Here is a 14536-nt window from a genome sequence, read left to right as displayed (position 1 = left end):
AATTTTTATTTATTTTATTTTCTAGTTTACTTGTATATAGAACGGATAAGATTATATGACACATGAGTAGTGTAAAACGGACAAGTCAGATGATCAAATACCACCACGGCGATACTCTAAGAGGTCTATAGTATATAACGGAATCATTTAGAATTTGGTTTTAAATGTTGAATTATGTTTCATTTTTCGTTTAACTATACCATTAACATGTCCATAGTAGATATACGATGAGTTAATAAAAAACAACGGATACAATATTTTGAAGATCTGAAACAGCGGTATTATTATTATTTAAGCCCGAAATTTGTATGTTACGAAACACAGTTCCACCGTACACCACGAAGCAAAACCGTTGGCTAAAAAAGGAAAAGAGAGCTAGGCCGTCTTAAAGACACGTTAATGGAAAGGAGGAACTTATGGCACCTATATATATGCAACTTACTAATGTCAACAAAAAAGAAATATTTATGCAAATAAGAAATAACAGTAAACACAAAATATTACATAGCAAGAACTTGGTAACGATTTTTGCTAACAGTAGTAAGCAGCCTCCCAGGGAGAATACGGACTAGAACCTGGTTGCATCTCCCATCACTTGTCACAATAAACTCAAATAAACACTTATCGGGCCTCCTCAACTTATGGCTTTGACTGAACAACAACCAAGAATCATACGAGAACTTGAGTCCTCTACTACAGTGATTCACAATCTTCAATGGCCACTTCTTTCCATTTTCATCACAAAGCTCGATGTCTTTCTCCATGTCGATCCCGTTGGATTTCAGAAAAGTTGTCGGTATTTCCTAGCAAACATAGACATTCCTATGGGTTAATAATGTTTAACCATTAAGACAGATTTTGCTGCACATTAGAAAACCGGTTCTTTCAACTCACCATTTGGCGAAGTGAACCGCTTGTGATATTCCTCACAAAATGCGGATTCTTCGGTTTATATTCCGATTCTTCAAAACCTTTGTGTTTCTTCTTAGGAACCCATGATATACCACACGGATCTGCATAACACCCAACGAACAATAAATCAATTGAACAAACAAATCAAAATTGTATTAAAATCTAAAACCATTCTCAAATTTAATTACCTCTAGACCGGTTGACTTTCCTCAGAGTATTTTCCCGGTGTTTTGGTTCGGTTTTGATAGCTGGAACATAATCTGGTTCGGTTTTGATAGTTGAAACATACTGCGGTTCAGTCTCAGCCCGAACACTTGGCTTTTCCTTAACCAAATCGCGTTTCCGATTCAGATTAACCCTCTTGCCACGACGTTCCCGACGTCCCGGATTGGTAGAAATATCCGCCGGTTCAACCGCAACCGGTCCTTTCTCAACCGAAACCCTATTGGTTGATACGACACCGAGATCTTTTTTACATCCTTCTTTAGCGAAAATCGAAACGGAAAATCTCGAATCGCCGTCGTAGCTAAACACGAGAAAGTCTCCAAATTCAAGAGATTGATCGTTTGCGAATCGTTCCCAACCTTTTTGGAACACAACAAGACGATTTCTTTCTTCTGCTTTTGTCTCCACACCCCACAACCGTCCGATCTCATCGACTAATAACACTTGCTTAGGTATCGGCTTCTCCAAGATGTCGATGAATGCTGTAGGTATCTCCTGCATGTTGATTTTGAAATCAATTTTCGAGAAGAAATCATTGAATTTTTGTTTTTGTTTTTTTTTGAATTTTTGTTATTTTACTTTCAGAGAAGAAACAGAGATAGAAACATTACCAGTTCGCGAGCACTGAATTCGGGAAGAAAAACTTTGAAAAATTCCAAGTCTTTAGGCTGAGAAGAAGATGGAGGAGAAACCTTTTCACCACTTTCAACCATTCTTCTAATAGAGGGTTGATTAAACTAAATCTGATAAGTGAGAAGCAGCCAGAGGATCTAATAAGAAAAGACGAGAGGATCTATCTTTTCTGATATTCTCAATCTGACAAGGTTAAAGACGAAACCTTTTTTCAAGGAATATCATAATTTTTACGAATTTTGCTTTCTCTGCGTAGTTTCTTATTTATTTATGTCTACAGCCTCTTTACTTCTGTTTTTTACAAATTAACGCCTTTAGAATGTTTCAATTTTGAAGCGTTTATGAATATAAATGCAAAACCTCTGTAAACCCCAAATAATAAACGGGCAAGGGGTCGAAATGCTTGCACATCTCTCCAGGACCTTCCGTCATAACTGTCGTTTCCGGCAGCAATGCCGCCGTTACAAGCCTCCGAAGTCTCCGCCTCCTCCTCCACCTCCACCGACATTACCGAAACCGCCGAAGAAGCCTCAGAGTTTCACCTTCCACGACGCGACGTGGGAGGATCCTTACAGCTGGATGTCTAAGCTGGACGATAAAGTGGCGATGCGGCATATGGATATCTATATGGAGCAAGAAGAGAAGTATACCGAAGCTATCTTGGCCGATACGGATCGAATTCAGACCAAGCTTCAGTCTGAGATGGCTTCTCGCTTGTCTTTTGAGCTCTCTACGCCTCCGCTTCGTTGGGGACCTTGGTGGGTTTATTGAATTTAACATTTTTTCTTGTTCCTTCTTAGAATTCAATAGATTCCAGGGGCCTTGAGATTGAAGGGTGGTGAAAAGCTTGGATTTTTTCTCTTGTTGTATACCTCTTCGAGTAATTCGACACTGGTTTTTTGGTTGAATTGGTGGAAGTAGGTTGTATTATAGACGGGTTGAAGAAGGGAAGCAGTATCCAGTGCTTTGTAGGAGGCTAGCGAGCTTGCACGAAGAGTTCATTTCTCATAAATCTCCTGCTGCAGGGTTTGATTTTACATCTGGGAAGAGGATTGAGCAGAAGCTTCTTGATTACAATCAGGAAGCTGAAAGATTTGGAGGTAAATATGCAATTCGAGGCTCTTATACTTGCAAGGATCAAGAAAAATCAACAATTTTTGTGTGTGTGCGTGTGGTTTTGTAGGTTATGCTTATGAAGAAATGTCGGAGATATCTCCTGACCATAAATTTCTTGCATACACTATGTATGATAAAGATAACGACTACTTCAAACTGAGTGTGAGAAACTTGAATTCTGGAGCTTTATGTAGTAAGCCTCACGCAGATCGTGTTTCGAACATAGCGTGGGCAAAGAACGGACAGGCTCTGCTCTATGTCGTGACTGATCAGAAAAAACGGCCATTCAGGTTTCGTCTGGTCATTATTGGTTGTCTGGTTCTACTACAAATTGCTTGTGTACCTAATCTCTTGCTCTGTTATTAGGATATACTGTAGCGCGATCGGGTCAACGGATGAAGATGTTTTGCTTCACGAAGAACTCGAAGGCAATGTTCATGTTAACATAAGACATACAAAAGATTTCCACTTTGTGACTGTGAATACATTCTCCCCTACATTTTCAAAGGTGAATGCTCTAAATTGCTATGTTAAAAAGCTTTGTTTTCTTATTTTTGTCGAACTACTTGTAATCATAACAAGTACTATGTCTTAGGTCTTTCTGATAAATGCAGCTGACCCATTTTCTGGTTTGGCATTGGTTTGGGAACACAATGCTCCAGCACACTGCATAATCGAGCATCATCAGGGATTACTCTATTTATTTACAGATGCTTCCAAAGACGGTGGAACACTCGACCATCATTATCTTCTTCGAACTCCTGTTCACTCCTCTTCCAGTCCAAGGATCTGGGAGGTTAGTTCGCCTGATACAATATCTGTTTTTATTTGCTGTTAGTATTATATTTATGATCTGATTTGTAAGTGTTCATCTTTCATTTGCAGACAGTTTTCATGGACGACCCTGAATTGATCATAGAGGACGTTGATTTCTGCAAAACACATCTCTCCCTCATTGTGAAGCAAATGCGTAGCTACAAGATTTGTGTGGTTGATCTACCTCTCAAGACAGAGCGAGTAAAGATTACTCTGCTTAGTTACTGTCGTCGATCAGATTGATGCTCGGTGAATACGTTTGACCATGTTAATTTCTTATAAACAGGTACCGGTTCTTCTGAGAGATACCAAACCTCGTTATCTTCCTCTTCCGAAGCACGTTTCTCAAATATCTCCTGGCACGAACTACGACTATGATTCTCCAACAATGCGGTTCACGATTTCTTCACTGGTGGTAGGAAAATTCTTCATGTTGCTGTTTTCTGCTTATTAGAGTTATTAGCTGATAATTTATTTGTGTGTTTAATAAAACAGTTTGGGTCTGCAGATGCCAGATGCTGTGGTTGATTATGATCTGTTAAATGGGAAATGGAACATTGTACAGCAGCAAAACATGCTTCACGAAAGAACAAGGGTTTTATATGGCACTGCTAACTCAACTGAGAGCCCTAATATACCATCAGGCACCAAGACTGTCAGTTTTGATATGGCGGATACTTGTGCCGAGAATGACAACTTGTGGAATGACCTAACCGAGTTCTATGCGTGTGATTATCATGAAGTCTCTTCTCATGATGGAGCCATGGTTCCATTAACTGTTGTTTACTCGAGATCTCAGAGAGAGGAGAACCAAAAACCTGGTCTTCTTCATGTTCATGGTGCTTATGGTGAAATTCTCGATAAGAGATGGCGTAGTGAACTGAAAAGCCTCCTTGACCGTGGATGGGTTCTTGCATATGCAGATGTTAGGTCAGTCTCATATTATCTTCTCTCTCTCAAATACTTGAGTTTATGTGTAGATACGTAATCTTATGTTGTTCTCGGGTTTGTTTTCAGAGGTGGCGGAGGGAAAGGAAAGAAGTGGCATCAAGAAGGACAAGGCGCCAAGAAACTCAACTCCATTAAAGATTATATTCACTGTGCCAAGTTCCTTGTTGAGAACAATATAGTTCAAGAAAACAAGCTTGCCGGTTGGGGATACAGTGCAGGAGGGCTAGTCGTTGCTTCAGCTATCAATCATTGTCCTGATCTCTTCCAAGCAGCGGTTCTAAAGGTAATCAGCAAACTGCGGATCCAGAAAATGTTAAGAAACCTCAAAAATCATCAACCGATTTATTTGTTTTTGTTTCAGGTTCCTTTTCTTGATCCAACTCATACTCTAATACATCCAATACTACCCTTAACAGCAGCGGATTATGAAGAGTTTGGATACCCAGGAGATATCGATGATTTTCGTGCGATACGTGAAAATTCACCTTATGACAACATTCCTAAAGATGTTCTTTATCCAGCAGTCTTAGTAACTTCCTCATTCACTACTCGGTAAGTATCCAATCTTCTCATGGTCATAGATCATTTCTACGCGCTTATGATTTCTTCTCACGCATTGTCAGATTTGGTGTATGGGAAGCTGCAAAATGGGTTGCTAGAGTTCGTGACAGCACATTCAATGACCCAGAACGCCCAGTCTTACTCAACTTGACGACTGATATTGTCGAAGAAAATCGCTTCTTGCAGACCAAGGAATCTGCGTTAGAGATTGCGTTTCTCATAAAGATAATGGGATCTTGAAAGCAAAACCCATTAATCACAGAGAGTAGCTATAGAAGAAATATCTTTTGGTTCCAAACCTTAGGTAATGATCAATGAATTGTGTGACACAAAGACAGAAAATAAATGAACAGTTACAATATGCAGACAGCCTGCAAACTTGTCTGAAATCGTCTCTGTTCACATAACCTCCCAGAATCATTCATGAGAATTTTCCCTGATAATAACAGATAAGTACAGTAAAGGGAAAAAAATTGCATCCATTGCGTCATGTCTTTTAAGTTTCTGAAGAATCATCATCTTCAATAACTGTTGGGAGTGTCCCCTGTTTAGCAAAACCCGGGCTCAAGAACTTGGCCACGAAATTCCATAACCTTATAAACATGTTCAAAGTTTGTCAAGAACCTAAGAGAAGCAGTGGCAACCTCAAGTCTTACGAACCCGTTGCTTCTTCCATCTCGATCCACCGGTTTCCCAGAGCTTGAATCTTCGCCTCGACCATCGATGATCTTTCAAGGTAGAGTTGCAAAAAAAAAAAAAAAAAAAAAACCTGAAAGGTGTATTTGCATAAAATTCTTTATTTAACGTTTAGATAAGAATTTAGCTTAGTTGATGCTTATTGTTCCCATTAAGAATATGTTTAGCTTTACTTATATAATAAAGAGAAGAGATCGATCTCATCAGTTGTAAAAACACAGAATATTCCATTGAATTAATTGAAGAGCCTTGGACTCTAAAAATCTTTTATTACGGCTAGAGAACTAGGACCAAAGTAAGAAAACATTAATCCCTAGGCAATTTTTTTTTTGGGATTATTTAGAACTTTAGAAGGTTTTGGGCCTCTCTCCTGTCCAGAAGAACCACAGCTAAATAATAAAAATATTAGCTGTAATCTATCTCAAACGTCATCCTGTGTTATCATCAAAACCTAATCCGATGTACATAGATGGCGATCGATCTGGTGGAAGAGATACTCTTAAGGCTGCCCTTGAAATCAATTCTGGAATTCAAAACCGTCTCAAGAGAATGGAGATCAATTCTGGAGTCGAGGAGGTTCGCGGAGAGGCGTATGAGTCTTGCAAAGAAGAAGCTGAAAATCCTGGCTGTCGTCGGAAAACAACGGCCCAAGTCGCCGCCACGATTCAAAGGAGGCGACGCAGAGATCGAGATGGTCTATTTACAATGTGGTGATGACAAACCAACTTCGTTGACATGTAACGGTTTGGTTTGCCTCCCGGTACCATTTTGGGTCAAACGTTTTGAATCCTTGGACCGGAGAATTCCTTAGATTCTATTACGAATATGACCACGAAAGCTCTGCAGGTAAGTCTGTAAGAAGACCATGGTGGACTATATTGCCTGGATGTTCGGCCATGGGATTCGGATGGTGTTTGATCGCAACTATTTCCGGATTCTTGATGTCAACACTGGGGAATGGCGTAAATTGGGTCCGCCTCCTTACAAGATTCACCCGACAAGGAAGTCGGCGTGTGTCAATAGTTGCATCTACTGGTTAGACTTTTATGGTCAAAGAGACAGTAAGATACTAGCTTTGGATCTTCACACGGAAGAGTTCCGGGATGTCCCTCTACCTGCGCCGTATAGGCCGTACTCGCTTACAGCTCGGATAGTGAACCTCGAAGATCGTCTAGCTATAGCCGACACTTGTACTAGAGATGCTGAATGGAGGCTAGAGATATGGATCATGGCCGATTCTTACGAAACAACGTCATGGAGTATGACTTACTGCATAGTTTTACCCGATACACTTGTTTCACTGGGGGAACTGGTGGTGGTTCACGCCCTTGGCTATTTCTAAGCAAGGTTGTCTTTATTTCTATGAAAGTGACAAGAGGTTGTTCAAATATGATCCAAACACAGCCCTCCTCTCTTGCCTCTCTCCAGATATTTATGGTGTTTTATCTCCCTTGGTCGAGAATTTGGTCCGTTTGAAACCAGCAGCATGTGTTTCCTACATCAGGCCGCCTTATCGACTTTGTTCAAATCTGGATCTGGATCCCGAACCGAGCTCCCGGATATCTACTATTCTTAGACGGATTGAACCGCTCATCCCAAATATTTTGCTTACCTCTACACTAGTCTCTCTAATTGCTTTTGGTTTTCGTTTCAGATCTTCTACTTGAATAGCACCTTTTTTTTATTATTATGTCTACATCTTTCATCTAACGTACTAATTTTTTTTTAACATTTAAATTGGTGCAACCGTATTCCCATCTATCTGGCCTTGTTTAGTTTCTAACTCCCAGTTTTTAAGATCGTCAACCACACACATGATGAGACCCTTTATATTATTAAGCACTAACGAGCAATTTGCTTGTGAAGCTATAGAAATATCTTTTGGTTCTAAACGTTAGGTATGAATCAATGAATTGTGTGACACAATGACAGAAACGAAATGAACAGTTACAATATGCAGACAGCTGCAAACTTGTCTGAAATCGTCTCTGTTCACATAACTTCCCAGAATCATACATGAGAATGTTCTCGGATAATAACAGATAAGTACAGTAAAGGAAATATAGGAAAAAAAATTGCTTCCATTGCTTCATGTCTTTTTTAAGTTTCTGAAGAATCATCTTCTTCAATAACTGTTGGGAGTGTCCCCTGTTTAGCAAAACCCGGGCTCAAGAACTTTGCCACGAAATTCCATAATCTGTAAACATCTTCAAAGTTTGTCAAGAACCCAAGAGAAGCTGTGACAACCTCAACTCTTACGAACCCGTTGTTTCTTCCATCTCGATCCACCGGTTTCCAAGAACTTGAATCTTCGCCTCGACCATCGATGATCTTTATGTGACTAAGGTAACCAATGCCTAGAGATATCCCTTCTCTTTCAGCTAGTTTCTGCACAATCTCAGGATGCACCATTCCACTCTTCAAATCCCTTACATTGAATGCCACGGAAGATCCGCGTTCGTATTTGATCTTTGGACCATAAATCTGAACAAGATTCTTGTGATCTCCACCTGGATCTGATCTAGGCAGCCTTAACTGGAGCAGAGAAGTCACCAGCCAGTTAATGAGGTACCGGAGTCTCGAGGTGGTTTTGTTGAGACCTAACATGTTTACATGCTCAATGTGGCGGCAAACAATTTCTGGTTCTGTCTGATCATCATCCCATTCCACTCCATTGTTTCCGTCTTCATCTTCTTCTTCATCCCCAAGACTGATCACAGATGCTTCTCCATGATCTACTGATCTAAATGAGACTCTTCGTTTACTGGGGTGTTCATCTTCATTCACAAGAAGTCTCCCACCATTGTACTGACTCTTCTCCCTTCTTCCTAACAGCCTAAATTCTCCTTCGGTTTCTCTTCTTATCGCGCTCTCTTTGATTCCAGAGGTTGAACCATTTTCATTTGCATCAGCAATTAGCTTACTACTGCCTCCATCTTCCTCTTCTTCGATCTCGTCAACTCTCAACCGACGGCTTGTTTCTATTTGATGCGTTTCAGAATATTCTTCCTCCGAGACTACTTCAGCCACTTCATGTGATACTGACAAAACAGCAGCATCAAACGAGAGAACATGGCTCCCACCGTTACTACCATTACTAGCCTTTGAAGCGGGTTTAGGCGAGATCCTACGTTTGTGGTTTTGTGAAACCAGTTTTGGGCTCTTTTGCTTGTTCAGATGACCTGCGTTATCAGAACCAGCAGGACTCTGGCCCAAATCAATCCAGAGCGAGCTATCCGATGACTCGTCTTCGCTGAAAACCGGGCTCTTTATCAAGTCACCCACTGAGATACTCTCAGCTTCCTCAAACACAGTGCTTGTTCCATCTCTATCAGAACCAATTTCATGATCAAGATCTGTCTCAAAGACATCCTGCACCTGAGCAGAAGTATAAACACCAGAGAATGCGGGTAATTGAGTTCCCAAGGCTTTATTGTCTCCATTAATGGCAACATCGTTATCTTCAATCCCGGTCAAACATTCCAAACCATCCATGGAGTCACTTAGATACAGAGGATATTCAGGTGTTATCTTCACAATTCCTGAACTCGTTTTCCCGGATTGACTCTGCAAGCAGCTAATCACAGATTTCTTAATCAACAGACAACCAAACCCAGTTGGATCATGCCCAAATACACGGTAAAACGAAGTGATGATAAAATCCGGGCGGAACAAGGACAAGCCGAGTGAGTCCATGTCTTTAGGACCCAAAGCTCCAGCATCAAGCAAGACATGCCAATTGTTTTGCTGAGCCAATGCCATCCACTGGTAAGAATACTTAGACCCCGTGACCCTCGACTGGACCGGAAACACAAACAAACCAGTCGCTGAATCCTTCTTCCTCTTCTTCTTACTCAAAATCTCCTTCTTAAGATCCATTGAACAAAGCCTAAGCGTAGGCCATTTAAACCAAGCGCTACCAACCTTAGCGCCTTTCTCCTTGGCGCACTGACCCATCCAACTAACCGATTGGCTCTCGTGATCAAACATAGTCAGAAGCTTCTTGTTTGTGTGAAAGGGATAAGACTCTGCAAGCAACTTGAAAGCAGAGCCTCTACTAACAGTGAACACAAGACCATACTCGTTCTCAGGGATGTTCAAGTAATCCATGATCTTAACCTTGATATCATGTTCAATGGATCCTTTCTCAGCACCACCGTATAAAGCATGATTGCTTAGATTCGCACTAATCTCCGACAAACTAAAAGTGCAAGTGTCCCAGTAATGAACTGTCTGAAGATACGAGAACAACCCAAATCCGCAATAGTCAAGACATACCTTTGGTAATGATAAGTGGAAATACTCATCGTTTCTCAATTCATCGACTTTCTCCGAAGATTGATACTTTGGGTACATGGTTCGAAACGTGTCTAGGGCTTCTTCGAGCTCAGGCAAAGCTTCCTCTGATTCAAATGCTCTTTGAGCTGCGATGGAAGTAGCACGCAAGAACTCGCGTTGGGCGTTGAGTCTAGCGAGTGATCTTGACCGTCCAAGGCTTTGATCTTGAGTCTCGTCTTCTTCTTCGATGTCTTGAGATTTGACGAGTAACCCATCTTCGGATGCTTGTTCTAGAGCTTCTCTGAGCTTTGATTCATGGAGTTTCCGCTGAGTCACGGCTTTGGTTGACTCGGAAACATCTCGACTCCTGCTGCTGCTGCTGCTCTTCTTGTCCAGCACTAGAGCAGCAGCACAGTGATAAATTGGCTTCCAAAGTGAGATATGCATCAAATCCCTAATTGTTACCAAATGAAACCTTATCAGATACGGACAGATTGGTTCAACGCTCAACGCTTTAGGACCAAAAGTTTGGATTTTTTTTTTGTTTTTTCTGAAACCCTAATCTAGATTTCAGTAATCAAATGGGAAAAAACTCCTAATTTAGGAAACCTTGGATTGTCAGAAACAGAACCCAGAAGTCAAAATCACCACTGAACTGGCTTCCATTTCAAACCGGAAATGAGAGGAGGAGAAAATAGAAAGGAAATAAATCCCAAATCAGGTTAAAAAGATCAAACTTGAACAAGCAAAAAGAAAAAAAAAACCCCAGAATTCGATAACAGGACCAAAAAGTCAAAACCTTTGTCCCATCTTGAACAGAGAAAACGAGAAAGAGTCAAAAGAGAGGAGACGCAAATCCCAAAAACCAGAAGAACAGATCCATAAACAGAACTCTAATGGAGTGAACGAAAAAACTGAAAAGAAAATCTTTGTGTTTAAAATCTGAGACACACAGAAGAAGAAGCTTCCTGTTCTTCGTCTCACCCACCTTGTGCTCTACTTCAAGAGAAATTAACTCCTTTCACGTCAAAGTAACCATTAAACCATCAATACAGAGCGTCCGTTTCTACAAAATCTCTCTTGTCTCTCGTAATAGTCTTCTCTTAAATCGAAAATAGTGACTAAAATGCCATTTGACTTTTTTTATATCAATCAAATGCCTAATCTTTGCTGTTACTTGCTGTTCCAATTCCAAATGTCATTTTTTCCCTTTTTTTAATTCAATCAATCCACGCAGCATATTATGATTATTTGAATTTATAATTCGATTTTGATATCTTTGGTGATTAGTTATTCAGGGACCCATGAAAGCTTCCTTCTTTTCTCTTTTTCTTTACTGTTTTTTCTCCATTGTTTTGAAGCTCTCAAATCCTTTTTAGCCAAAGATACCTTGAATAGCTGGCTCTTCTCACTATACAACTGACTAAAGATCCTCGCTTTTTCTTTTTTTATTTTATTTTATGATGTTAAATCTCTTTATCTCTCTTTCTTACACCTCAAGCAGAGAAATTTCAAAATCATTTGTCAAATATTTGGTGATACACTTACATCTCATTAATTTATGAAAAAATATATATACTCTTATATAACTTAGCTGTTTGTTGTTGACAAAAAAAAACTTGGCTGTATTTTTTGTAGCTACACTCCGTAAGAGATAATGAACTAAGCCGTTCAGATATTATTTCCTGGATTTTAGATTTTAGTCTTTTTTGGTATATTTGTCGAAAGAACTCGATTTACGTAATTCGTCTACCTCACCAATCTTCTTCTATATCTGTCTGAAACGGTTTTGAACAAGTAAATAATAAATAAGGGCTCTAATAAATATCCTAATTTATGATCCAACCCACGCATTTATTGGTTGTAGTTATAACAGTACATTAGCTCATAAAAGTGAACAAAAATATGTTTTAAAAAAAAAACAGGAGTATGTATATATAAAATTAAATATTAGTAGGTGATGTGGGGGCTCAACAATAGAGTAATTTAATATCACTAACTGTAACATGTGGATCCACGCACACAAAAAAGAGAGTTAAAAATAGTCATGTTACTGTAAATTCAATATTTGATTTTATCCTATAAGAATACTAGTCTGTTACCGAAAATCCTGTCATTTTCTACTGATAAAAATCATACGATTATATCATGCAGTACATGTTATTTTTCCACAATTAACACTTCGTAATTATTATTTTACCAACGGGTCACGCAAAGTTTTACTTAATCTATAATACTGTAACTTGTATTGTAGGGATACTTAGAAATTTATGCAAATCTAAACAAAAATTAAGTAAATGAATGGTAGAATTGGAGGCAGAGACAAACGTGTAGAGAAGCATAGCTTAATGGTACCAAATCCAAAATGCTTAAGTAATGATTAGTCAACTATGTATATATAATTATAAATTCACCCTTGCTCAAATCATTTCATTTTGACTACTCAAACTTTTTCCAAAAGTGACTTTTCATGGGCAACTCATCGGTTCCATATTCTTTTTACTAATTATTTTTCTTATATGATTTTCTCATTAATCATTTTTAAAAATTCTTCTATTGACTGTGTGCATAGTTATAATAATAAACACATACATATAGAGACAACAAAAAATTACACAGATGGAAATCTAACGCTCACTTCTCCGACCGTGGAAATAAAACAACGCAAGTGGAGACGCACGCGTCACGTCGCACCCAATTTCATGAGTAGGGATGTAAATATGTTTTGGCTCAAGATCTTTTGTTCCGAAACAATTCGTTGATATTCCCATTTGGACTTCGTTTGAACGTAGTTCCCTTGTTCTTGGTCCCCATCGAGTCTATAATGTACTCCACTTATCGTTGATCCAATACCTACGAAATCTCATAGATAAAAGCAGAGAGTTTATTTATCTTATTAATATGTTTTATTGTAATTGCTGTCTCTCCTTTTTCTGCTGATAATTATTGTTTCACATTTATTTACCTGATCTTTATTTTCCTAATTGGCAACTTTTACTATTATAATGATGACCAAGTTTTCACTTTCGAAATGGGACACAGATCGTGGTTTATATGACCATGCATCAGTAAAGTTATTTTCAGCTTTGAATATCTTTCATAATGGGATGTTTGGTGAAGCATGCACAAACACAACATAAAAGCCTTACATTTAGGCCCTTATAATAAAGTACGATTATTGCATGTTTTCTTATACTGTCATGTCAGATTTCATATCATTTTTATTACAATTAAATCGCACCTATTGATATATTAAAAAGGCGTAAGGTTGGAACGGATATAAACATATTTATTAAAGATTAAATAGCACCAAGAAAGGAGAGGGAGAATATTAGCTCAACAATGCGTTATTTTTTCTTGTAAATTGTAAGTTGTAACTTGTAACTAATGGATTGTAACTAATGGATGGACCATTACCAAGTCCGGCAGTACACGTATTAGGTCATCCTATAAGACTTAACTTGAGGATTTTAATTTTTATACTTGCATGTGATAACTTACAAGTTACAAGTATCAAATCTTTCATATTTATATAGTTTTGTTGGTAGAAAAAGTCTCGTTCGAATTATTTAAAAGCTCGAAATGTAACAAGAAAATCACTCCTTTCCATTAACTATTTGTTTGTCTTCAATCCTCAAAATGGTTTTGTCTTCTGCCCAGTGTTGGGATGTCATCCTTAAATTCGGTTATCTTCTCCGTTGCAATACAACGAAATTTTTTTAAAACTGTACGGGCCACTCTACGTCTTATATCATATACTATATAAGACTGGGTTATTAAATTGCGAGAAATCAATTCACTTTCACGTGTATGTGGAAGAGCTTTAAGAATGATATGTAGAAAGAAACTATGTTATACATATGAGTATGCATATATATGTATGATGTATGATTTATCTGTGTTTTGGATGGTGGAAATAAGATCTTAGATATTCTTTTGTGATAGCCCAAAAACCACAAAAAAAGAAGAAAATATATATTATTTTGTGAAGGAAACTAAGAAAGCAAGTAAGCAATGGATGCATAATTCACATCCAAACCCAATTCTAATATGTCAAGCCCATTATGCCATCTGTTTCCTATAAGCGCAGGCCCATTATATAGTGTGACGAAAACACCCCCTTCAAAGGAAACAGATGAGGACTCAGACTAAGAGAGGAAAATGACAAAAAGAATGGGATAAAGAGAGAGAGGAAGAGAGAGTGAGTGTGTCAGAGCTTGACCAGATTAGACCGGTCGGTACACAGAGAAAGGACGGCTCTGAACCAGTAGACACGTCTTCACACACTTCTCACATGTCTCTCTCTCTCTCTCTAATATGTTCATTGCTTTTGGTGTGAAGATTTGCA

General features: G+C 38.8%; 3 protein-coding genes and 1 pseudogene across 4 annotated transcripts; 2 read left to right on the top strand and 2 right to left on the bottom strand.

Moving 5' to 3' along the window:
* Positions 1 to 330: 330 nt before the first annotated feature.
* LOC18013193 (putative B3 domain-containing protein At5g66980) lies at positions 331 to 1890 on the bottom strand. The gene is made up of 5 exons (XM_006393835.2): positions 1749 to 1890; positions 1101 to 1632; positions 895 to 1013; positions 505 to 803; positions 331 to 423 (listed from the first exon to the last, which is right to left on the bottom strand). Exons 1-5 carry the CDS (start codon positions 1848 to 1850, stop codon positions 357 to 359), a joined length of 1119 nt encoding a protein of 372 aa, XP_006393897.2. The 5' UTR covers positions 1851 to 1890; the 3' UTR covers positions 331 to 356.
* Positions 1891 to 2108: 218 nt separating this feature from the next.
* Positions 2109 to 5602, top strand: LOC18013202 (protease 2). The gene is made up of 11 exons (XM_006393834.2): positions 2109 to 2528; positions 2692 to 2870; positions 2954 to 3176; positions 3253 to 3394; positions 3482 to 3682; positions 3772 to 3903; positions 3989 to 4117; positions 4211 to 4632; positions 4720 to 4936; positions 5015 to 5205; positions 5277 to 5602. The coding sequence occupies exons 1-11, from the start codon at positions 2122 to 2124 to the stop codon at positions 5452 to 5454; spliced, it is 2421 nt and encodes an 806-aa protein (XP_006393896.2). The 5' UTR covers positions 2109 to 2121; the 3' UTR covers positions 5455 to 5602.
* Positions 5603 to 6307: 705 nt separating this feature from the next.
* LOC18013201 lies at positions 6308 to 7620 on the top strand (annotated as a pseudogene).
* A 216-nt stretch (positions 7621 to 7836) lies between these two features.
* LOC18012625 lies at positions 7837 to 11348 on the bottom strand. Of its 2 annotated transcripts, none has more exons than XM_006393832.2 (2): positions 11177 to 11348; positions 7837 to 10642 (listed from the first exon to the last, which is right to left on the bottom strand). In XM_006393832.2, exon 2 carries the CDS (start codon positions 10633 to 10635, stop codon positions 8011 to 8013), a length of 2625 nt encoding a protein of 874 aa, XP_006393894.1. In that variant the 5' UTR covers positions 10636 to 10642; positions 11177 to 11348; the 3' UTR covers positions 7837 to 8010. The 2 variants fall into 2 exon arrangements, with proteins under 2 accessions (XP_006393894.1, XP_024006804.1); XM_024151036.1 differs by having other exon boundaries at positions 11142 to 11300.
* Positions 11349 to 14536: the final 3188 nt, after the last annotated feature.

This window comes from Eutrema salsugineum, unplaced genomic scaffold (genome assembly GCF_000478725.1).
Source record: "Eutrema salsugineum unplaced genomic scaffold, Eutsalg1_0 scaffold_6, whole genome shotgun sequence".
Classification (NCBI taxonomy): Eukaryota; Viridiplantae; Streptophyta; class Magnoliopsida; order Brassicales; family Brassicaceae; genus Eutrema; species Eutrema salsugineum.
The sequence above is the reverse complement of the archived record's forward strand: the minus strand, read 5'-3'. Positions and strand labels throughout refer to the sequence as shown.

Bases quoted from the DNA above. Each gene is read 5' to 3' on its own strand.
- LOC18013193 (XM_006393835.2), bottom strand. From the start codon at position 1,850: ATGGTTGAAAGTGGTGAAAAGGTTTCTCCTCCATCTTCTTCTCAGCCT. The intron at 1,633-1,748 runs GTAATGTTTCTA...ATCAACATGCAG, and splicing joins AATTCAGTGCTCGCGAACTG to GAGATACCTACAGCATTCAT. The intron at 804-894 runs GTGAGTTGAAAG...TATGTTTGCTAG, and splicing joins GCGGTTCACTTCGCCAAATG to GAAATACCGACAACTTTTCT.
- LOC18012625 (XM_006393832.2), bottom strand. From the start codon at position 10,635: ATGCATATCTCACTTTGGAAGCCAATTTATCACTGTGCTGCTGCTCTA.
- LOC18013202 (XM_006393834.2), top strand. From the start codon at position 2,122: ATGCAAAACCTCTGTAAACCCCAAATAATAAACGGGCAAGGGGTCGAA. The intron at 2,871-2,953 runs GTAAATATGCAA...GTGGTTTTGTAG, and splicing joins GGAAGCTGAAAGATTTGGAG to GTTATGCTTATGAAGAAATG. The intron at 4,937-5,014 runs GTAATCAGCAAA...TTTTTGTTTCAG, and splicing joins TCCAAGCAGCGGTTCTAAAG to GTTCCTTTTCTTGATCCAAC.